Consider the following 24,146-nt stretch of genomic DNA (forward strand, 5'->3'; position numbering starts at 1 on the left):
TCAGTGCCTCTTTGCTTGACATCATGGGAAAATCTAAAGAAATCAGCCAAGACCTCAGAAGACCTCAGCCAAGACCTCAATTGTAGACATCCACAAGGCTGGTTCATCCTTGGGAGCAATTTCTAAACACCTGAAGGTACCACGTTTATCTGCACAAACAATAGTATAAACACCATGGGATCACTGTCATACCGCTCAGGAAGGAGACGCGTTCTTTATTCTAGAGATGAACGTACTTTGGTGTGAAAAGTGAAGATCAATCCCAGAACAACAAGATCGATTTGTTGACATTATTATGACATCTTGTCAAGATGCTGGAGGAATCAGGTACAAAAGTTTTTATATCCACGGTAAAACGAGTCCTATATCGACATAAACTGAAAGGAGGCTCAGCAAGGAAGAAGCCACTGCTCCAAATCCACCATGAAAAAGCCAGACTACGGTTTCCAGCTGCACATGGGGAGAAAGATTGTACTTTTTGGAGAAATGTCCTCTGGTTTGATGAAAAAAAATAGAACTGTTTGGCCATAATGACCATCGTTATGTTTGGAGGAAAAAGGGGGAGGCTTGCAAGCTGAAGAACACCATCCCAACCGTGAAACACGGGGGGGTGGCAACATCATGTTGTGGGGGTGCTTTGCTGTAGGAGCACAATTTCAAAGGTACACTTCACAAATTAGATAGCATCATGAGGTGACAAAATTATGTGGATATATTGAAACAACATCTCAAGACATCAGTTAGGAAGTTAAAGCTTGTACGCAAGTGGGTCTTCCAAATGGACAATGACCCCAAGCATACTTCCAAAGTTGTGGCAAAATGGCTTAAGGACAACAAAGTCAAGGTATTGGAGTGGCCATCACAAAGCATTGACCTCAATCCCATAGAGAATTTGTGGGCAGAACTGAAAAAGCGTGTGCAAGCAAGGAGGCCTACAAACCTGACTCAGTTACACCAGCTCTGTCAGGAGGAATGGGCCAAAATTCACCCAACTTATTGTGGGAAGCTTGTGGAAGGCCAGAAATGTTTGACCCAAGTTTAACCATTTAAAGGCAATGCTACGAAATACTAATTGAGCGTATGTAAACTTCTGACCCACTGGGAATGTGATGGAAAAAAATAAAAGCTGAAATAAATAATTCTCTCTACATTCACATTCTTAAAATAAAGTGGTGATCCTAACTGACCTAAGACAGGGAAGTCTTACTAGGATTAAATGTCAGGAATTGTGAAAAACTGAGTTTAAATGTATTTGGCCAAGGTGTATGTAAACTTCCGATTTCAATTGTATATACGCTGTAGATACCTTCCCCAATCTGAACCAACATGCTATCGGGACAAGGGGAGATTTCCCTCACATCAAATGATGTAGAGAAGGTAAAGTGGGAGACATGAATAGCTTCGTATCTATAGCCAGAGCCCTTCTCATCATCTGATGTATGAAGTGAACAGGAGGCTGGCTGAGAACGGCTCATAATAATGTCTGGACCGGAGCCAACGGAACGGCATCACCATGTGCTTGACGCATTTGATAGCGTTCCACTAATTTCACTCCAGCCATTACCACGAGCCCATCCTCCCCAATTAAGGTGCCACCCACTTCCTGTGATGTCGTGGAGTTGTTGTATGTGGTATTTCCCTGTGGGTGTCGTTAAAAAAAATCTGCCGTTGTGCCCTTGAGCAAGGCACTTAACCCTAGTTTGCTTCAGGGGCGCCGTACTACTATGGCAGACCCTGTAAAAGAACACATTTCACTGCGCCTTTCTGGTGTATGTGACAATAAACATCATTTTTGTTTTGTTTGTACTTTGTACTTTTGTCAGTTTTGCTATGAGCTGCAGAAATGAATTCCCAAGATGGGGATGATGTATCCACTACATCTGTATCTGAATTTGAGTGTGAAATGAAAGTGTGTGTGACTGTGTGTGTGGGTATGTATGTCTGTGTGTGTGTGTGTGTGTGCAAGTGTTTGCGTGCGTGCATTCTAAACTCACAAGTTGCCCGGGAGGTCCCTGAGGTCCCTTTGGTCCCAGCAAACCACGAGGTCCCTGGAGAGAGAAAGAAACAATTGATCAAAATATGTTTCAAACAACATCAACACCAGGATCTTTTTCAAAAGTTACTAAATAAATATAGTTACATGTAGATATAAAATTGCTTGTCACAACAATGAATAATGGATTTTCATCTAAAACAAGCTTGAGGCTTCTTGAATCGCTCTGCGCCGTCCTAGACTGATTTCACTATTCTTGATGTCTGCTCTTTTCAATGCTCTCAAACAGTCGTATCGTAGTGCCATGGCTCAAAGCACCTTCCTCTCAGAGCAAGTATATTTCAGAAAACAAGTGGTTGTACCACCCCCTGGTGGTGTGTCTAAAATACTGCACCACACAATTGACCACTAATGATTCTCTCCCAGTCTCTCTTCCTCGAACTCCCATCCTCTCTACCTGTCTCATTTCTCCTCTCCGCAGGGGGATATCCTGTCAGAGAGGAAGGGAAGCTCGTCCGTAGACGTATAGGAGCCTGTCCACCAGCCGTGAGGAAAGCAGGCTGTGAACAAGAGGAATCTACCCTCAGATTCACATATAGGCTAGTGAGCTAAATAACTAAAGCTGTGTACAAGACTGTGTGCATATACCATTAGCTGGACTTTATGTCATATCCTGTTCCTAAATATGTCAACACGTGCTTTATTGAGATGCAAGTGTCACAATGACAATTTTTTTACCAATGACCGGCTTTTGTGTCCGTGTATGCTGATGATTCAACCATATACACATCACCAACCACAGCTATGAAGTCACTGAAACCCTTAACAAAGAGTTGCAGTCTGTTTTGGAATGGGTGGCCAGTAATAACCTGGTCCTGAACATCTCTAAAACTAAGAGCATTGTATTTGGGACAAATCATTCCCTAAGTTCTAGACCTCAACTGAATCTGGTAATGACTGGAGTGGCTGTTAAACAAGTTGAGGAGACTAAATTACGTTGTGTTACCTTAGCTTGTAAACTGTCATGGTCAAAACACAAAGATTCAATGGTTGTAAAGATGGGCAGAGGTCTAGTCCTAATAAAGAGATGATCTGCATTTTTGACACCACACTCCAAAAAGCAAGTCCTGCAGGGTCTAGTCATATCTTGATTATTGTCCAGCTGTGTGGTCCAGTGCTGCAAGGAAAGACCTAGTTAAGCTGCAGCTGGCCCAGAACAGAGTGGTACGTCTTGCTCTTCATTGTAATCAGAGGGCTGATATAAATACTATGCTGCCAGTCTCTCTTGGCTAAGAGTTAACACATTAAAGTGTTGAAAATTCCAAATTGTTTGCATAGACACCTTACACACAGCTCTGACGCACACACTTCTCCCACCAGACTTGCCACCAGGGGTCTTTTCACAGTCCCCAAATTCAAGGAAGCGTACAGTATTATATAAGAGCCCTTATTGCACGGAACTTCCTTCCATCTCATATTGCTCAAATAAACAGCAAACCTATTATTATTATTATAAACAGATAAAGCAACACCTCGCGGCACAACGCCTCTCCCCTATTTGACCTAGATAGTGTATACATTGATATGTAGGCTACGTGTGCCTAAAATATGTAGTTCTGCCCTTGAGCTGTTCTTGTCTAATGATGTTCTGTATTATGTCATTCTGTGTTATGTTTCATGTTTTGTGTGGACCCCAGGAAGAGCAGCTGCTGCTTTTGCAACAGCTAATGGGGATCCGAATAAATTACCAAAAAATACCAAACGACAAGGTGGTAGACATCTTAAAAAAGGTCAACACTTACTGGTTCACCAGGCAGACCACGTGGCCCAATCTCTCCATCGTCTCCCTGAAAACAGGAAGTGACATGATCAGAACAGGAAGCGGGAGGTCGGAGTAGAGGAGAGAGGGTGATGGGGAGAGGAGGTATGAAAGGAGGGGAAAGGAGGAGAGTACAGATGTAGCGCAGTAGGATGAGCCAGACGGGGAGTGAGTGATGGTGTGAGATGAGTGATGGTGTGAGATGAGAGACGGTGTGTGTGAGGAGGATGGCTGATTTACATGACTGACGGCAGACACTTAGATCACACACCCTTACCAATCACACATACGCAGACATACACACACGGCACGGACATACTGACCTACGGACGCATACACACACACACACACACACACACACACAGGAGGATGAAGAAATAGAGAGCGAGAAAAATTGGGTAGAGATGATAAGAGATGTCGGGAGGGAGATAGGATGTGTGGTGGTGCTTACTCTCTCTCCATCCTCTCCTGTGGGTCCGGGAGGTCCGTGGGGACCAGCTTCGCCCTAAATGAACCAACATAATACAGATCAATGACACACACAGACAATCACACTGGCAAAGACACACAAAGTGTTCTAGTTGGACTAGAAAATACAATGTAGATTCAAAAAAAGAAAAAGAAAAGGGGTTTGACTTACTCTGTGTCCCTTCTCACCAGGAAGTCCGGCTAAACCATCGAAACCTCTGTCTCCCTTGGTTCCGGTCTGACCAGGCATGCCTCTGGCTCCGTCAGATCCAGCACGTCCCTGGAAACACAGAATATATAGACCTTACAACACCTAGCAACAATAACACTTCAATCACTTCCCTCTCCTTCCTGAAGGGCATTATTTTTTGTTTTATTTTTTACTTTATTTAACCAGGAAAGACCTTTTGAGGTTAGAAACCTTTTGCAAAGAGAAACCTGTCAAGAGCTCAGCAGGAAGTAGTCAGCGTGAACATACAACACAAGAGCAATACAATACATGAATAAAATCAACCCTAATCTGCATGCCAAACTAAAATGCCAGTGCAAGAGTCCCAATTACACTTACCCTTCTACCAGGCTTCCCAAGGGGTCCATGAGAACCCATTGGTCCACGAGGTCCCTGAAACAATGAACAATGTTACTGGAGAACCCCCCCAAAAAAAGAACCCTAATAAAAGAACCAAAGTAAGTTGTGTTTACAGCATAGCCCTGAACTTGGGCTGGTGATTACAGGAGAGTGGTTCTAGTGGTTCCAGTGGTCTAGAACATTCAGTGGTTCTAGTGAGCTAGAACCTTCCATCTGCCTTACCTGAGGACCGGTCTCTCCAGAATCTCCCTTCAGTCCAGGCACACCTGGAGAACCCTGGGAGGAGGACAAACACAATAAGGTCACACAAAGGTAATGGTAGACCCCAGATCAGGCCACAGCCAAAACACTATTACTGTTGTAGCATCTGAATTACAATTTTAATATGATCTTACCAACTATGAGCACCATAATTATTTATCCTCAGGCTGTGTATGTGACAGTGGTTAGTGTTTGTGTGTGTGTGTGTGTCTGTGAGGGGAAACTGAGGAAGACTTTGGTACGTACCAGAGGACCAGATCTACCAGTCAAACCCATAGGGCCAGTAGGACCACGCATCGCAAGCTGGAGAGAGAAAACAGCACTGTAAGAGAGATACAAAATTGTGTGTATGTGTGTGTGTGTGTGCGTGAGTGTGCGTAACCCTTACCCTGGCCTGTTGCATGATGGCTTGCATCTGAGCCTCCTGAGCAGACACTTGAGGTCCCTTCTGTCCAGAGTCTCCACCAGAACTGAACCGGAACTGAAGGTGAAAGCAGAACTCAGAACCAATAATCAGACCCATCCCACTGGGCAAAAACTGTGTTTCCAGTTTTTGTTTCCACATAATTTCAACCCCCAAAAATCTATGTGATAACGTTGAATCAACATGATTGGATTTGCAATAAGTCATCAACATAAGGGCATTTTGTCTATTTACTTGAGTCATTTTCTATTAAGGCATCTTTACTTTTACTCAAGTATGACGGATTACAAGGGAAGACCCAGCCGTGATCTGCCCAACTCTTCCAGACGAACTCAATGCATTTCATGCACGCCTCGACAACAACAGCACCGTACCGTGCGTGAGGGGCCCCACCGACCCAGAGGACCTCGCTCTCTCTGAGTCCGGCGTGAATCAGGCCAACACACGGGCCGCGGGGCCGGACGGTATTCCAGGACGCGTTCTCAGAGCAAGCACAGATCAGCTGGCAGGCATATTCACGGTCATTTCCAACCTCTCCTTGTCCCAGTCTGTAATCCCCGCGTCTTATACTGAACATCATCATTCCTGTTCCCAAGAACTGTAATGCTTCGTGCCACAATGACTACATCCCTGTAGCACTCACATCTGTAATCATGAAGTGCTTTGAGAGGCTCGTTATGGCACACAACTCCATCATTCCAGCCACACTAGGCCCACTCCAATTTGCATACCGCCCCAACAGATCGCACTCCACATGGCCCTCGCCCACCTAGATAAGCGAAATACCTACAGTGTGTGAGAATGCTGTTAATTGACTACAGCTCAGCGTTCAACACCATAGTGCCCTCAAAGCTCGTTACCAAGCTTAGGACCCTGGGACTGAACACCTCCCTCTGCAACTGGATCCTGGACTTCCTGATGGGCCGACCCCAGATGGTGAAGGTAGACAACATCATATCCGCCATGCTGACCTTCAACATAGGGGCTCCACAGGGGTGTGTGCTTAGTCCCCTCCTGTACTCCCTGTTCATCTACAACTGCGTGGCCACACACAACTCCAACACCATCATCAAGTTCGCTGACGACTCAACGGTAGCATACTTGATCACCGGTGACGATGAGACAGCCTACAAGGAGGAGGTCAGTGACCTGGAAGTGTGCTGCTGGGACAACAACCTTTCCCTCAACGCCAAAAGAGCTGATTGTTGAATAGAGGAAACAGGGGGGTGCGCACGGCCCCATCCACATTGACAGGGCTGCAGTGGAGCGGATCGAGAGCTACAAGTTCCTCGGTGTCAAATCCTCAAATCCTCAAAAATTGAGAGCATCTTGACTGGCTGCATCACTGCTTGGTATGGCAACAGCACCGCCCTCGATGGTGCTACAGAGGGTTGGTAAGTCTGACACCAACAGGCTCCTGAACAGCTTCTATCCCCAAGCCATAAGACTGATAAATAGTTAACAGAATGGCTACACAGACCCTCTGAGTTGACCCGTGTACTTGATTTCTACTGACTCAACACACGCAACCTCACATACAATCATCATTTCAGCTTCTGCTACTCTGTTTATCATATATCCTGAAGCCTAGTCACCTTACCCCTATCCATATCTACTTCTATCACTCCTGTATCCCTGCACATAGTAAATATGGTACTGAAACTGATCCTATATATAGCTTCTTACTTTCTCGTGTTCTTCTTACTTCTTATTTTTTATTTCTCCTGTGTTTTTGTTCCACCTTATGTTATTTTTAGTGCTACATGGATATTGATTACTCCATTGTTGGGTTTGGAGCTTCCAAGAAAGGCATTTCACTGTACTTCTGCACGTGACATTAAAACTTGAATCCCCTGTCCATCTCTAACAACACAGATGAGGACAGTCCAGCGTAGGCAGATACAGGTACATGGACAAAGAGACAGACAAGGCAGAGAGTAAGAAAATAATAGAGACCCCAGCGGGGTTAAGAAAAGGTCAAGTCAGCTTACAGGCTAAAATAGCTAATCTTCAAAAAGAATGTCTAAATAAATCAAAATATGATTTATATATATTTTTTAAAGCAATTAAAAGTACTCAGTTGCAAAAACCTTAGCTCATACATCAACTGCCTGGCTATGGCCCTTTCCCCATCCAGATGCTTACACTGGCATCTAGTGGTGATATGTGCGTAGTGCAACCTGCATTTTCTGACCAACATCTGGAGTTGAATGATCCAACAAAGATGTGCTTCTGTTCCTGTTACTGTTGGAATGAATAACAACACAACAGTGGAGAGGGTTTTTCACCACAACCGTGACCTTGTTATTATACAAATAGGGGAAAAAAACAACATTGAACACAGGATTGCATGAAGCTGGCAAACCTTGCTTTCTTCAACACAGGGACATCTCTCTAGCTAGGCTATCTTTCTTGATATTTATCTTGTCCCTGGAGAGCCTCACAGTTCCACCGTTCTCAATCAAACCAAACCATGACACAGACAATCTAGCCATGCCGAGAGAGAGAGAGAGAGAGAGAGAGAGAGAGAGAGAGAGAGAGAGAGAGAGAGAGAGAGAGAGAGAGAGAGAGAGAGAGAGAGAGAGAGAGAGAGAGAGAGAGAGAGAGAGAGAGAGAGAGAGAGAGAGAGAGAAAAAAAAATGTGAAACCAGGGGCAAACAAATAGGGTCTTACTGCCTAATTTCCAAGCACACTATCCAACTCTCCACAATCAAACATACCTATATTTGGCCCGAGTTAACGTGTTGACATGGCTATTGCTCACAACTACAACTAATAACAAAGGTATAATGCATAGCTATAAGGCACAGTTATAAGGCATGTGGCTGTCCCACCTAGCTATCTGAAGATGAATGTACTAAACTGTCGCTCTAGACAGTCGCCCTAGACAAGAGGGTCTGCTAAATGACTCAAATCTAAGCTCTCATTATGTTTTAACAAAATGACAGCATTTAAAAGGGCCTGTGCTTTACAGTTGCACCTTGACCAGACTAAGGCTAAGTTCATGTCCAGACATATTGGCCTGACTTTCCTAGACGTCTCTGCTCTGCGGTCTCCTGAGACTTCAGCAGGACATCTGGACAAGTCATCACACTCAGGAGCAGAACAGTAAAGAAACAGAAAGGCTAGCTATTCACTTTAGCCTTCGCAGCTGTGATCACAGGAAGGAACACTTAGACCTGCTCTACTTCCTGTCTGAGGCTGGAGGACTTCCTGTAAGACTCCTATATCTGTCAATTGGGCTGGAGTCTGAGGACAAGAGGAAGGCGGGGGCTGGAGATTGGGGAATAGTGTGAGGTAGTTATCTCATTAGTAAGAAGGGGAGAAGAGAAGGGGAATGAGAGGCGAGGAAGAGCCGAAGTGAGTGAGTCTGAACGAGCGGAACCACAGCCTCCTAAAGCTTCAACTAGGAGGTGCTAGAGTGCTGACTTACAGCAGAGCATTCTCTGATTGGACTATCTATTTACGGGGCGGGACCAGAGAGGAAGAGTATTTGATTCAGAAGGAGACTCCCTCCCTGCGTTCCAGAACAGAGATCTCTAAATACCCTCTGACACAATAAAACACACATCCCACATAGCTAACTTCACACACAGGTCAGGACACAGTGACCCAAACCCCACAGATCTCCGATATCGATATTACCAGCATTCTATCAGGTAATGCAACGAAGCTAAGAGAGGATTAGCCGTGCGACAAGCCTAACAAATATGCCGGCAGCTTGAGAACAGCAGTACAGAAAGGGACATGATTAGGATGGAAGATTAAGAAGAAAGTCTGCCAGACAAAGACACATTCACACACACACACACAATAGCCAAGATGCCAACATAGAATATACAATTATGAACGTACACACGTGCATAAACATACAGGCGTTATTACTGAACATGAGACATACTTTCTGTTCTTGATCTATATCTATACACTTATTCTTGAAGTGTCAAATAATGTTATTTACGTACATACAGCATCAGGGAAGTCTATATATTCTAGATCTGTGTATTCTAGAGCTGTCAGCCAATGTTATTTACTTACAGGCAGCATGAGGACAGTCCCTGGAGGTCCTGGCAGACCATCCGCACCAGGAAGACCAGCACGACCATTCGGACCCTGTGACAGAGCGATAGAGAGAGAGAAGGGGTGGGGGGATTTACTCCAACAAGGTCAAAATGTACACATGTACAAGTTTTGTCAAAAACCTGACGCGTTTGTATTCCTGGCATCATTTACCTGGACTACTCTTTTACAGGTGTATATCAATAGCTTGATTAACACCTTTTGGTTTTATTGTAACAGCTGTGATGTGTTTGTGTCCCCCCGTGTATTTATTTATATGTCGTTGTGTTTTACTGGTGAGGTGTCCTTGTTACTCACCCTCTCTCCTGCGTCTCCGGGGCTGCCCGGGGAACCGGAGGAACCTGGGGGTCCAGGGAGACCCTGTTCCACAACAATACACATCATCAGACAATGAGAACGGCACACACACGCAATCACACTCATACGTACACACAACAAAATGCTGCTTATGCAGTAACATACAGTGCCTTCGGAAAAGTATTTACAACCCTTAATTTTCCCGCGCATTTTGTTACGTTCCAGCCTTTTTCTAAAATGGATTAAATTGTTTTTTCCCCCTAGTCAATCTACACACAATACCCCATAACGACAAAGCAAAAACAGGTTTTTAGATTTTTTTTTTGCAAATGTATAAAAAATAAATAAACGGAAACATCACATTTAGATACATATTCAGACCCTTTACTCAGTACTTTGTTGAAGCACCTTTGGCAGCGATTACAGCATCGAGTCTTCTTGGGTATGATGCTAGGTTGACACACCTGTATTTGGGGAGTTTCTCCCATTCTTCTCTGCAGATCCTCTCAAGCTCTGTCAGGTTGGTTGGGGAGTGTCGCTGCACAGTTATTTTCAGGTCTCTCCAGAGATGTTTGATCGGGTTCAAGTCCGGGCTCTCACTCAAGGACATTCAGAGACGTGTCCCGAAGCCACTCCTGAGTTGTCTTGGCTGTGTGCTTAGGGTTTTTGTCCTGTTGGATGTTGAACCTTCACCCCAGTCTGAGGTCCTGAGCGCTCTGGAGCAGGCTTTCACCAAGGATCTCTCTGTACTTTGCTTCGTTCATCTTTCCCTCGATCATGATTAGTTTCACAGTCCCTGCTGCTGAAAAACATCCCCACAGCAAGTTGCTGCCACCACCATGCTTCACCGTAGGGAATGGTATCCAGTATCCCTGCACATAGTAAATATGGTACTGAAACTGATCCTATATATAGATTCTTACTTTCTTGTGTTCTTCTTACTTCTTATTTGTATTTATTGTGTGTTTTTGTTCTACCATGTTACTTTTAGTGCTACATTGATATTGATTAGTCCATTGTTGGGTTTGGAGCTTCCAAGAAAGGCATTTCACTGTACTTCTGCACGTGGCATTAAAACTTGAATCCCCTGTCCATCTCTAACAACACAGATGAGGACAGTCCAGCATAAGTGGACAAAGAGACAGACAAGGCAGAGAGTATGAAAAGGTTTCCTCCAGACGTGACACTTGGCCTTCATGCCAAATAGTTCAATCTTGGTTTCATCAGACCAGAGAATCTTGTTTCTCGTGGTCTGAGAGTCCTTTAGGTGCCATTTGGCAAACTCCAAGCAGGCTGTCATGTGCCTTTTACTGAGGAGTGGATTCCGTCTGGCCACTCTACCATAAAGGCATGATTAATGCAGAAATGGTTGTCCTTCTGGAAGGTTCTCCCATCTCCACAGAGGAACTCTGGAGCTCCTCTGTGGAGCCTGACTAGGGCCCTCCCCCGATTGCTCAATTTGGCCAAGTGGCCAGCTCTAGGAAGTCTTGGTGATTCTAAAATTCTTCCATTTAGGAATGATGGAGGACACTGTGTTCTTGGGAACCTTCAATGCTGTAGACATTTTTTGGTACCCTTCCCTAGATCTGTGCCTTGACACAATCTATGGACAATTCCTTCGACCTCATGGCTTGGTTTTTGCTCTGACATGCACTGTCAACTGTGGGACCTTATATAGACAGGTGTGTGCCTTTCTAAACCATGTCCAACCAATTGAATTTACCACAGGTGGACTCAAATCAAGTTGTAGAAACATCTCAAGGATGATCAATGGAAACAGGATGCACCTGAGCTCAATTTCGTGTCTCATAGCAAAGGGTCTGAATACTTATTTAAGTAAGATATTTCTGTTTTTCACTTTGTCATTATGCGGTATTGTGTGTAGATTGACGAATTAAATGTGTAATTTCATCAATTTTAGAACAAGGCTGTAACTTAACAAAATATGGAAAAAGGGAAAGGGAGAAGAGAGAGGAATGTATGAGGAAGTATGAGGTAGGCAGTCTATTAGAAGATACATCTCAACTGGTGCCCCGTTTCTCTCGCTCTACAAACTCTTACTCTATCATTTCTCTGCTGCTTGGTGGAGTGTCTGTCTTCTATAGCACCCAGCAGCTTGGGATCAAATAGACTGCAAGAGCAAGTGTGTCATAAAGGTGTCGGTAAACGAATAATAACTGGTCCCGGGACATCGGGGTAAACTAATGGTCTCTCTTGAGGAGTGGTGAGTCATGCTTTTACCACTCCGATTACTAAGGCTCTAGACTGGGAAGAAGCCCTGCCAAAATCACACTGAAAGGGCTTACAGTTTCACTCTCTCCAATTGTTACGCTAGTGGTGGCGTTCCAAAGCGAACAGTTGGGGGATAGCGACTGCTTCTCACCCAGAGGCAGACTACACAGGACATACGGGGGTGACACAGACTGAGATGCATCTCAGATTCCAACGGAAATCACTAGTCATAGACTGCCAAGGATGAGAGTGAGAGAGAGAGAGAGAGAGAGAGAGAGAGAGAGAGAAAGAAAGGGAGATAGTGTTTATCTCCCTCCCTCTCTATATCTCTGAGTTTACAGAACATTAAGAACACCTTCCTAATATTGAGGTGCACCCTTCTTTAACCAGTCTCCTCCCCTTCATCTACACTGATTGAAGTTAATTTTAACAAGTGACATCAATACGAGATCATAGCGTTCACCTGGATTCCCCTGGTCAGTCTATGTCATGGAGACATATATATATATAGTGTACAAAACATTATGAACACCTGCTCATAGTGTGTGAGAGAGAGAGAGAGAGAGAGAGAGAGAGAGCGAGAGAATGAGAACGAGAGAGCGAGCGAGCGAGAGATGTCTTTATTCTTTTGGAACTTCTGTGAGTGTAATGTTTACTGTTCATTTTTATTGTTTCTTTCACTTTTGTAATGTATCTACTTCACTTGCTTTGGCAATGTTAACACATGTTTCCCATGCCAATAAAGCACCTTGAATTGAATTGAGAGAGAGACATGTACAAACACACATACACACACAGACGGGGAGAAATAGACAGACACAAATGGAGAGAGAGAAAGAATGAGAGAGAGTGAGAGAGGGAGAGCGAGAGAGAGAGAGAGAGAGAGATACGTACACACACACAGAGTTGAAGAAATAGACTGAGACAAATGGAGGGAGAGAGAGAGAGAGAGATAGATAGAGGAAGAGAGAGACGGAAAGAGAGGCCGACAAAGAGGGAGCGAGAGAGAGAGAGAGAGCGAGAGAGAGAGAGAGAGAGAGAGAGAGAGAGAGAGAGAGAGAGAGAGAGAGAGAGTGACAGAAAGAGAGAATAGAGAGATGTACTTACTGTTGGGCCTTCAGACCCGGGTGGACCCTCCACCAGCATTCCCTGAAACACACAAACACATCAGAGAGATGGATGGCTGCAGCCTGTAGAGCATGCAGCACTATCACCGTGTGTGTAAGCGTGCGCGTGTGTGTGTGTGTGTGTGTGTGTGCGTGTGACAGTGTGTGTATTCATTCATTCATTCATATGCATGCGTTGCTTCAGTATGTGTGCAGATGTATACATGTCCAGACACATTCTGCATATCTACTCTCCATCCAGGAGTGTTGGGTAATTGAATATAAATTCCTGCCTGTCATTTCACTTAGCACTTCACATCAATCTGGGAGGAACCAGCAGAGTAAGGAGGCTGATGGAACATGTTCAACATGCCCATGGATCAGGGGACTATGGGTAATAAGAACACAGGAACTCGGTGTCCCGGAGATCTGTCCCTGAGATCTGTCTCTGTTCAGCTAATAGCAGAGCCAAGGTGGGCAATTGCTCCTCCAGCTCCCAGCATGCAAAAAGAAAGATGGCCTGGTCAGTAAGGGAGTGGGGGGGGGGGTCTCATAGTAAGCACTCCTTGTCTCTCTGAACATGACCCTTGCCCACGACTCACTTAAAAACAGCAGCTCTCTGTCTCCGTCTCGACAGGGTGCGCTCGTAAAACACTCACAGATGAGCTAAAGCTAAAGGGCATGACAGTGAAGACTCATCCTTGTTTTGTTGTGGTGACCATTTTATGGGAAAAACATAACATAGACACAACTAAAGCCTTGGTTGGAATTATGTGATTTCAGCATTTTTTTGTTTGCCTGCAGCCCTTTAAAATCTCATTCAAGCCACATCTATTTTCCAAGTAAAAAAAAATACATTTACTGCCCTACTTTTTAACATTCCGATAGTCATACATGTTCCTTTTGTTTGATGTGTGTCTATGGATAGGTGTGTGTGTGTGTGTGTGTATGGGGTGACGTCACCGTTTTCCTATAGTGCGTCTATCTGTCAAACACTTGGCGTAGATGTATGGCCAGGGATGTTTGACCCAGGAGTGACTGATCCCAGCAGTAAACAGATAGAGGAGTGTGTGTATGTGTGTGCGCGTGCAAGCGTGTGTGTGTGTGCGCGTGCAAGCGTGTGTGTGTGTGTGTATGTGTGTGCGCGTGCAAGCGTGTGTGTGTGTTTATGTGTGTGAGTAGCCAGGGTGGGGCTGGAAGTGGACTGGGGGTGGGGGGTTATGTCGTCATTGTAGAAACACGGGGATTGGACTGGAAGGAGGGGGCTCCGCTCATTGTTGATTAAATATCCGAACTAGATGGACGACTCACTGGCTCATTCAGTGAGGTAGGACACGGACACACACACGCGCGCTCAGTCACACACATACAAACACTCCCACAAACACATAGTTAAGCCCAGTGACATTTGTTTAAATTAAGCAGCTGTGGATGATTATAGGGCTGAAGCCATGGGATTCAAAAACTCCCTTGATTCTGTGACTCAGTTTAGATTTAGGTGGTGCATTATGAATATCTATGTGTTGATGTGGATGCTTTGGATCACAAGATATGAATTGGCTGCCAGTGATGACATTGGCACACCAGAGACCGATGTAGAGGAATCAAAATCATTGAGGTATAGCCGTGGCTTTAGCTCCTCGAGTTAACACTGTCATGGGTTCAAATCCCAAACTAGGGACTGGCTGTTTTTCTCTCTCTCTCTCTCTCTCTCTCTACCCCTCCATTCCCAGCGGGTCTTTCCCTGGTCAGTGTTTATGCTAGCCCACAGTGTGTTTACACACCCGATGATCATTCACAATCTCTAGATGTAGCCGTACTCCAAATGTTTACCCTCCGGGCCAGAGGAGGGCCTTGCTGCAGGATACAATGTGAGAATGCAAAGGGCCGAGACCTGTGTGTTTGTGTTATATGACTCACAATCAGTGGTGTGTGATATTTCATGGTTTGGATGTGAAATACACACACTCACGCAGACACACATGTGTTTAACACACTCTCTCACACTGACACACACACACACACAGGATAAATTATACTCACAGGCTCAATGATAGCAGGCTCTCCCTTCTGTCCTTTCTCTCCTCGAGACCCATCAACCTGCAGATGACACCGTCATCATGCCCTTCATCATCATCATCATCATCATCATCATCACTACTGCTGTCATCACCATCAGTCATAATTACCTGTCCATAGTATTCGTCTGTCTCTGCCGGCAGCACCTTTTCCTCCTGTCCACCGTAGTCCAGGTCTGCATAGCCATAATCTTCTTCCCCGTACTCAGAGATGGACTCCTCCTTAAACCCAACACCCTCCAGATCAGTGTAATCTCCCTCAATATTCACACCCTGGCCACCTGCTCCCCTAGCAACGGAACCCCCGGCTCCGGCTCCCGCCGCCCCGCCTCCGGCTCCCACCGCCCCGCCTCCGGCGCTCGCCCCACCGCCTCCGGCGCCCGCCGCCCCGCCTCCGGCGCCTGCTGCCCCACCTCCGGCGCCCGCCGCCCCGCCTCCGGCACTGGCAGATCCACCCACAGAGACGGAACCGCCCCCAACAGAAACAGAACTGCCCCCGACTGATACGGATCCCCCACCGGCACCAATTTCGACAGTACTGCTGCTGCTGGTTCTGCTGCCGTGGCCATCTCCGCCGAGTCCGTACTCATCCTCCTCTCCCTCTCCATAGGACAGGTCATAGCCCTCGCCATAGTTCCCATCGTAGGCTGTTGCTCCCTGAGAGACCAGCGAGGAAAAGATACAGAAGTGCGATTCAATGAGAATAGTACACTGTCACACAATGACAGATAATGGTAATCATCTTATCCTCCTGCTATAGCTGCTTTCCAAACGTGTAGTTCTATGTGGGTAAACATGCTGGGTTAAAAACAGCCCAGCGCTGGGTAAATAGTGGACACGACACGTTGGGTTATTTTGACACAGCCAGTTCGGTTGTTTTCGTAGAACACTAGAGGCGTGGCTTAGTGAGGGCGGAGCTTTAAGATATATTTTTGGCCAACTGTGAGAGTAAATGTAATTCCACGCCCCCAATAGGCCACGCCCCCTGGAAAATACCTATGGATTACATCAAAAAAAGACTCAGCATACCGTAGACTTTACCAGGGTTTCCCAAACTCAGTCCTGGGGCTCACCTTCAGTGCACACTTTGGTTGTTACTCTAGCACTACACAGATGATTCAAATAAACTACTTATTATCTGGCTTTGATTATTTGAATCATGAATAGTGCTCAGGGTAAAAAACAAAACGTGCAACCAATGCGGGCCCCAGGACCGATTTTTGGAAACCCTGTGGGGCCTATAACACTGATCAACCAAGCATGAACGTGAATATAAACCCAAGTAATATATTAAGCCATGTTTTGGAAATAAGATGACTTTCAGGAGGCATGGCCTGTTGGCAGTGTGGCTTTCAGATAGTTATTTTTGGCCACCAGTGAGAGTAAATGTCATTCATATTCACTGGCCATTACATATTCTAATATAACATGAATAACATTATTAGAATAAACATTAAAACAGTGGTAACTCTCCCAACATTGGGACATGCCTAGGCACTTGAGAAACTTATAGTCTTGGGAAAGCCTCAGAAACGCTACAAAAGTGTCAAAGCTCAACAGACAGATAACATTACAACAGAACAGATGAACCGGAATGACATTTACGCTCACGGGTAGCCAAAAATAACTATCCGAATGCCACGCGCCTAATAAGCCACTCCTCCAGTCTTCTGATCTGACCCAGCTCTGACCCAACCCAGCATCAATAACTCAACAGCCCAACTGAGTGACCCAACTGTCTGTGTCAAAATAACCCAACGTGTGTCCAGTATTTACACAAATTTGGTTGTTTTTAATCCAGCATTTTTTTTTGTGACGATAATGATAACTCACTGAGGTCCTGTTGCGTGTCATGGTGAATCCTCCACTAGTGGTGATGACCTTCTCAATCTCCGCCCCCGTGCCCAGGTCAACCTTTGACCCCAAGTCCAGCTCCACCCCTGCGCCCGTCCCCATGCTGCTACTGCTGATGGTGACCCTGTGAGCGACGTCGGGCAGGGCCGTGGACTCGTCGTAGTACGTCTCGTAGTTGCCGTAACCTTCCGTATCATAGTTGTCGTAACGGCTGGTATCCTCCCCAGCTCCAGCAGCAGCGGCAGCTTCAGCATTGGCGGTACTGGTCAACACTTTGCCCTCGGCTCCCTGACTGGCTGTCTCCCTTACTGATGACACCACCTCTTTGACGGAGGTGACGACACGGCCGCTCTCTGGCACGGACACCTGGAGAGAAGAACAACGCAATGTTAGGAGGAACCACTGTAGCTTATACAACTGGCATTAACAACGGCTTTTTTTAACGTCATCCATTTTCATTAACCTCAGTTTTAAACCATTGAGATAAAGGAAAACTTTTCAAAGGGATATCTGGCCAAGAAAGCATACTCAGCTAGCATCAACAGCAATCATTAACAACAATCAATAAGTAATAAGAGAAGGGATGAGGATGGGGGGAGGGTATGAAGTCCCACAACCCACCATACTAAACTGGAGAGAGACGGGGGACAGAGGACAGTACCTTTACGTCTTCCGTGGCAGGTCCAGCTGCATCGTCTGTCTCAGTCTCAGAAGGCTTCCCATCCGTGTCCTCATAGTAAGGATACTCATAGTAATAGCTGTCCTCCTCTGTGTTCTATTCAATACAGGGAATTATGAAACGGTTAGTTCCGGCCAAGCAATCGGATTGGTCAAAAGTGTGTTCCTGCAGTGGTGCTATTGAGCACAACACCACGGCTAGCACAACACCACGGCTAGCACAACACCACGGCTAGCACAACACCACAGCTAGCAATAATACACAAGAGGGTGTGCGTTATGGCGACCCTGATCGGAAACCTTTCCAGGAATGTCAATCTGACCCATATTTGACCTCTCTCTCTCTCTCCTAAGCCTCAGCGGCCCTACTCTTCTGTGTTCATGCATGTCACTGATGGATAATAGATCACTTTTCCACTGGTGTCTAAATGAAGCCGTCCCAGATCTTAACAGGTCGAGGGCATGTTGCTGTGTACTTTGGGGTGTTTTCTAACCTCTGCATTTCTCTACTTTCCCAAAACACAACTCCCCCGAATTGCCCCACCCTGAACCTAGATACCGCTGCGGGTTGGGGGGTGAGCGGGTTGGAAGGTTCTAAGAGGGTACAATGGGGTGAGGTGGTACAAGGGAGATCAGGAGTGAAGGTGTTTAAGAAGGGCGGGTAGGCAGGAGTGGGGTTCACTTCCATTTTATGCAAGCTTACTTTACTTGTATATGGCGGTACAATGCACCGAATGATCGCATGCCATAAGCTCTCTGTCATAGAGCTCATCCTGATGATGTACTGAGAGGAGTGGTGGTCCTAGTTGCATCAGTGCCTCTCAGTTTATTTGGTCTGTGAGCGCTTCTCCATATGAGCCTTATTATTGCAATATGATTTGGTCGGGGCCCCCCTCTTGGCGGAAGAGAGAAAATTTAACATTTTAAAGTTAATTCCCTGCAATTCTACACATTTTGCCATGGGCCGGAGAATTTATTTTGCAATTTTATAACAACTGTCATGCAATTGTACTAATTTTGCCATGGGGCAGAGAGAAATGTCTGCAGTAATAAAGCAAATTTCATAAAATTCTACCCATATTGCCAGTTTAGATAACTGACTAGACTAATTTACCAATCAAAAAAATGTTAGCTGAAATGGCTAAGTGAATGACTGTCAGTTTCTGACAAAACCAACCAAATTTCAAACTTGCACCTTCTGTATTCTACTATTCTAACCCTCAACAGTAAGTTGAGACCCCGACTGAGTTCCCTAGTGTCCGGGGGCCCTAAGCGACCAGGTACAAGAGCTGTGATTGGGCACACTATGGTTCTGGTTCTCTCCCTGACTACTCCCCATCCATAAGAAAGGTGAGATCACCACTTCAACTGGAATGAGTCCATGGGCGTGGTTGGTTAGCTTCTTGAATGAATGTCATTCTCCTCCAAAGGATCAAGCCTCACCACACCAAGGTTCGAACGCAGAGATGTTTAATAGAAAGGGGGCAGATACTGAAGAAGGACAATCTCCATTCAGCATAGCGCATGGAGATACAGGCCTAGGCAAGTACTCTGCCATTCCTGCATATTTTATCTACAATATCACTGCATAGCATATTCAACCCTGTTGGTTTCCCCAGCAGTCAGCACTTTCTCTCTGGCAAACTTCAGCGTTTTCCCCCTCAGCCATGCAGCTCTTTTTTCCTTTCCAGCAGTTTGTCCAACCGACACTACCTGATCCCTAATCAAAGAGCTGCTTATGGATAAAGGGATTAGGGTAAATCAGGGAATACCACGCCTCAGGGTATATGAAGGTGTTTGATAGAATGCACAGAACCTGGAGCTGGTTTAGAGCTTCATTGGTTAGCTTTTATATTATTGCTAAATCAGGTACTCGTCCTAAGGCCCTAAAGGGCAAGGCAACCGGAAACATGACCGAATACAAACAGTGTAGCTATTCCCTCCGCAAGGCAATCAAACAAGCTAAGTGGTCAGTAAAGGCACAAAGTAGAGTCGCAATTCAACGGCTCAGACACGAGAGGTATGTGGCAGGGTCTACAGTCAATCACGGATTACAAAAAGAAAACCAGCCTCGTCGCGGACCCCGATGTCTTGCTTCCAGACAAACTAAACAACTTCATTGCTCGCTTTGAGGACAACACAGTGCCACCGACACAGCCCGATACCAAAACCTGCGGACTCTCCTTCACCGCAGCCAACGTGAGTAAAACATTTAAACGTGTTAACCCTCGCAAGGCTGCCGGCCCAGACGGCATCACTAGCCGCGTCCTCAGAGCACGTGCAGACCAGCTGGCTGGTGTGTTTACGGACATATTCAATCAATCCCTATCCCAGTCTGCTGTTGCCACATTCTTCAGGAGGGCCACCATTGTTCCTGTTCCCAATGAAAGCGAAGGTAACAGAGCTAAACGACTATCGCCCCGTAGCACTCACTTCCGTCATCATGAAGTGCTTTGAGAGACTAGTCAAGAATCATATCAACTCCACCCTACCTGATACCCTAGTCCCACTCCAATTTGCTTACCGCCCCAATAGGTCCACAAATGACGCAATCACAACAACGCAACGGCCTACAGGGAGGATGTGAGGGCCCTCAGAGTGTGGTGTCAGGAAAATAACCTCTCACTCAACATCAACAAAGCAAAGGAGATGATCGTGGAATTCAGGAAACAGTAGAGGGAGCACCCCTCCTATCCACATGGGACAGTGGTGGAGAAGGTGGAAAGTTCCTCGGCGTACACATCACGGACAAACTGAAATGGTTCACCCACACAGACATCGTGGTGAAGAATTTCTTCAACCTCAGGAGGCTGAAGAAATTTGCCTTGTCACCAAAAACCATCACAAACTTTTACAGATGCACAATCGAGAGCATCCTGCCGAGCTGTATCACCGCCTGGTACGGTAACTGCTCCGCAGTTACCCGGAAGACTGAAAAACAACTTCTATCTCAAGGCCATCAGACTGTTAAACAGCCATCACTAACATTGAGTGGCTGCTGCCAACATACTGACTCAAAACTCAAGCCACTTTAATGATAAAAAATTGGATGTAATAAATATATCAAGTCACTTTAGACAATACCACTTTTTATAATGTTTACATACGCTACATTACTCATCTCATATGTATTTACTGTACCCTATAGCATCTACTGCATCTTGCCTATGCCGTTCGGCCATTTCTCATCCACATATTTATATGTACATATTCTTATTAATTCCTGTACACTTGTGTGTATAAGGTAGTTGTTGTGAAATTGTTAGATTACTTGTTAGATATTACTGCATGGTCGGAACTAGAAGCACAAGCACTTCGCTACACTCACATTAACATCTGCTAACCATGTGTATGTGGCCAATACTAATTTATTTGATTTGAAGGACCCACCCTGACCGATAGTTGCCCTTAACCTCTGTCTGTCAAAAAAAATGAGCACTTTATTAAAAAGTGTATCATCTTCTTGTTAAACCTCTCAAGCCGACACAGCAAGTAGGCTTCCACCTGAAGATAATGACCCTAAGACATGAGAAGAGAGAGACTCACCTGAAAGGAAGGATAGAGTATATAAAACAGACTCTAAACATACTGTAAACATGGATAGGAAACAGGATGGTGGAGAGTTGATGAAGTGACTCACGTATTCATCTGTGTTGGGGTCCTGTGCCTGGGGCTGCTCTGGGACAGGGACCTCACAGTCGGGGCTGTAGTGCTCGCAGTAATCATACGCAGCACGGTGATCGGCTACAATCATCAGCTGCTGGATGTCTCCCTGGAAACACACAGGAAAAAGGAAGTGAAAGGTGATGTTAAATTATTATTATTTTTAAATAAATAAATACACAAACCCCTAAAAAGACAGCGGTCAACCGTGAACTCAATGAAAATATGTATTGCAAAGCGTCCTGCAGGCTGAACATAGACTGCAAGAACTAGGTCAAGGATGATGTATATACTGTAAATGCTGGATAGCTGATGCTATGTATTGGCCACTGAGATGCTTTAAAGTCACCGGGTGGCCGTCCAAATCCCCATCTTCGTTCATGGCTTAGGAAAGGGCAAATGTAGCTACTGCAGGACACAAGAGGTCACAAGCAGACCAAAAACATCATATTTTTTTGGACAATGACATTTTGTTTTAAATTGGATTTGATTGGTGTGATGCCAAATCCGAACAGGCCTCCCTTGGGGGGGGTGTTTTTCTGTGCCAGGAACACCCACAGTTTTTTTTAATTATCTTTTTTTACTATATTTTTTATCAACGGCGACCAAATGCTTACTGGCATCAATCAACCAAGTGCTACGGCGGCAACATGTCATACTCTTTTTGTCCAGACAGCATCAGATACATGGGCTACACACACTGAGACAGAGGGGCGCCGTTTCCCTCGCTCAGATGATTTCTCCTGTCAGATAGATACAGCTAGCTGCGAATTATGAAAACAGAGAGACGAAAGATCAATTGTTTTTACGTTGGTCAAATTTTGGGGGAAGCTTGGCTCCCCTCTGTATCCATGAATACACACAACTGCGAAAGGAGTAGTGTGAGTGTTGTAAAGTTAGGTGTTCCTTAATATATGCAGGGACATTTAAGTTGATCGATTGAAAAGATAAATTGGTACCAATGCAGTTGTCTTCTGTTTGGGAGTGACAGCCAATTTTGTGATTTATACAGTGTGTCTTACAATTGCATCATGTACCCTAAAAGGTACCGAACAGTACAATGTGAGATTATATGTGTACTTCTGACGGTACACTATGTGTATTGATCTTTTTGTAGCCCCGAGAACAATACCGTACCCTAACGTACCCTTTTTCTGACAGTGTATGGAGACAACATGGGCTGAACGGCTCTGGCACATATATCTAATGAACATGGTGGTTTACAGAGAGAGACAGAGAGAGCGAGCGGTTCAGCGGGATCACCAGGCTGCATAGGGAGTTGGGTGTGAGTGTTATACTATATGTTAAATCCTTGACAAGACTTGTACCTCAACTACACAGTACACTTCCCAAGCCAGCACTAACAACACGTATCAAGAAATCAACAAAGATGTTTTTTTGAACACTGCTCTAAACCACACGTAGTAACATTTCCTCACAAATGCCATCAAATCATGTTTTTAATCAACCCACAGTATGTACACATCCAAATATGTATGCATAGGCATGCCAACCTTTCAGTCTTTCATTAACTCCATCTGCCAGCTGTTTGAAATGACTGAAAAACACTTTTGTTTTTCCACGTCTGATTCTCCATGCATGAAGAATCTTTATTACTTACAGAGAGTATTTGTCACTTGTGGTGCAACCAACAACAGTTTGCAGAAAAGCATTCATCTGAAGGTCTCTAGCATTACTTTGCATATGCGTAGTGATTCTCTACATGCACAACACCACACAGTCCAATATTGTTTCCTGATGTCTTCTGGCTGGTGTCTGTCTTCCTGATGGATGAAAGGGAAATCAACTAGGACTCTTTGTCTTCCAGATGAAGTGCTCTGCTAAAGCCATTTACACACCATGGCTACTCCAGCATCACGCTCAAGGCTCTCAGGATCTCCAAGCCATTTACACACCATGGCTATTCCAGCATCACGCTCAAGGCTCTCAGGATCTCCAAGCTATTTACACACCATGGCTACTCCAGCATCACGCTCAAGGCTCTCAGGATCTCCAAGCCATTTGAGCTGTCCGGATGTTAATAGATGCATCATTTGAACCCATATCTTTTTTGTTGTTGTTGTCAATATTGGAACCGGAAGGTACCGATTTGAAGCAAAAACAGCCATCTGTAAGCTGTTAAGTGTTGATGATGGAAAACTGTTGGACCAAGTCAGGTTGGTTTCGCAGACCCTTATGGACTGAACTGGGATGTTGACCAAACTCATCCTGTGTCAGTGCTTAAGTTGTCAATCGGTCTGTCTGTCTGTCTCTACACTATCAGAAAAAAAGGGTTCGAAAAGGGTTCTTTGTATATGGTTCTACCAAGGGTTCTACCAATAATCTTTTTGACCTGAAGAACCATTTTTGGAAAACAGGGGTTCGTTGAAAGGCAAAGGGTTCTACCTAGAACCTTGACCATCCTGAGAACTGTTTTTTGAAGAAGGGGTTCTTTGATGAGCCATACATTGTATTTCCCAGAATGCTCTATTGCTGGGTGATTTTCAGAACTGTTTGTTTTAATATTTGTGTTTTTGCATGCACATTTATTGGTTGATACATTTTATGCTACACAAATATACTACACTATACACCAAAGATAAA

At 45.1% G+C, this 24,146-nt stretch overlaps 1 protein-coding gene across 5 annotated transcripts in view; it reads right to left on the reverse strand.

The window, feature by feature from the left end:
- The window catches only part of LOC110509310 (collagen alpha-1(XI) chain), a 128,385-nt gene that overhangs the window by 35,715 nt on the left and 68,524 nt on the right, over positions 1-24,146 (reverse strand). For all 5 annotated transcript variants that reach the window (XM_036967666.1, XM_036967665.1, XM_036967664.1 and 2 more), the window contains exons 5-20: positions 21,520-21,651; positions 17,863-17,976; positions 17,181-17,567; positions 15,459-16,004; positions 15,313-15,369; positions 13,271-13,312; positions 9,932-9,994; positions 9,593-9,667; positions 5,519-5,611; positions 5,377-5,433; positions 5,092-5,145; positions 4,849-4,902; positions 4,453-4,560; positions 4,264-4,317; positions 3,796-3,840; positions 1,995-2,048 (exon numbers count right to left, since the gene is read on the reverse strand). In XM_036967666.1, coding sequence (XP_036823561.1) covers positions 1,995-2,048; positions 3,796-3,840; positions 4,264-4,317; positions 4,453-4,560; positions 4,849-4,902; positions 5,092-5,145; positions 5,377-5,433; positions 5,519-5,611; positions 9,593-9,667; positions 9,932-9,994; positions 13,271-13,312; positions 15,313-15,369; positions 15,459-16,004; positions 17,181-17,567; positions 17,863-17,976; positions 21,520-21,651 — 1,935 coding nt within the window. The remainder of the gene's footprint in view (positions 1-1,994; positions 2,049-3,795; positions 3,841-4,263; positions 4,318-4,452; positions 4,561-4,848; positions 4,903-5,091; positions 5,146-5,376; positions 5,434-5,518; positions 5,612-9,592; positions 9,668-9,931; positions 9,995-13,270; positions 13,313-15,312; positions 15,370-15,458; positions 16,005-17,180; positions 17,568-17,862; positions 17,977-21,519; positions 21,652-24,146) is intronic.

This window comes from Oncorhynchus mykiss, chromosome Y (genome assembly GCF_013265735.2).
Source record: "Oncorhynchus mykiss isolate Arlee chromosome Y, USDA_OmykA_1.1, whole genome shotgun sequence".
Lineage (NCBI taxonomy): Eukaryota > Metazoa > Chordata > Actinopteri > Salmoniformes > Salmonidae > Oncorhynchus > Oncorhynchus mykiss.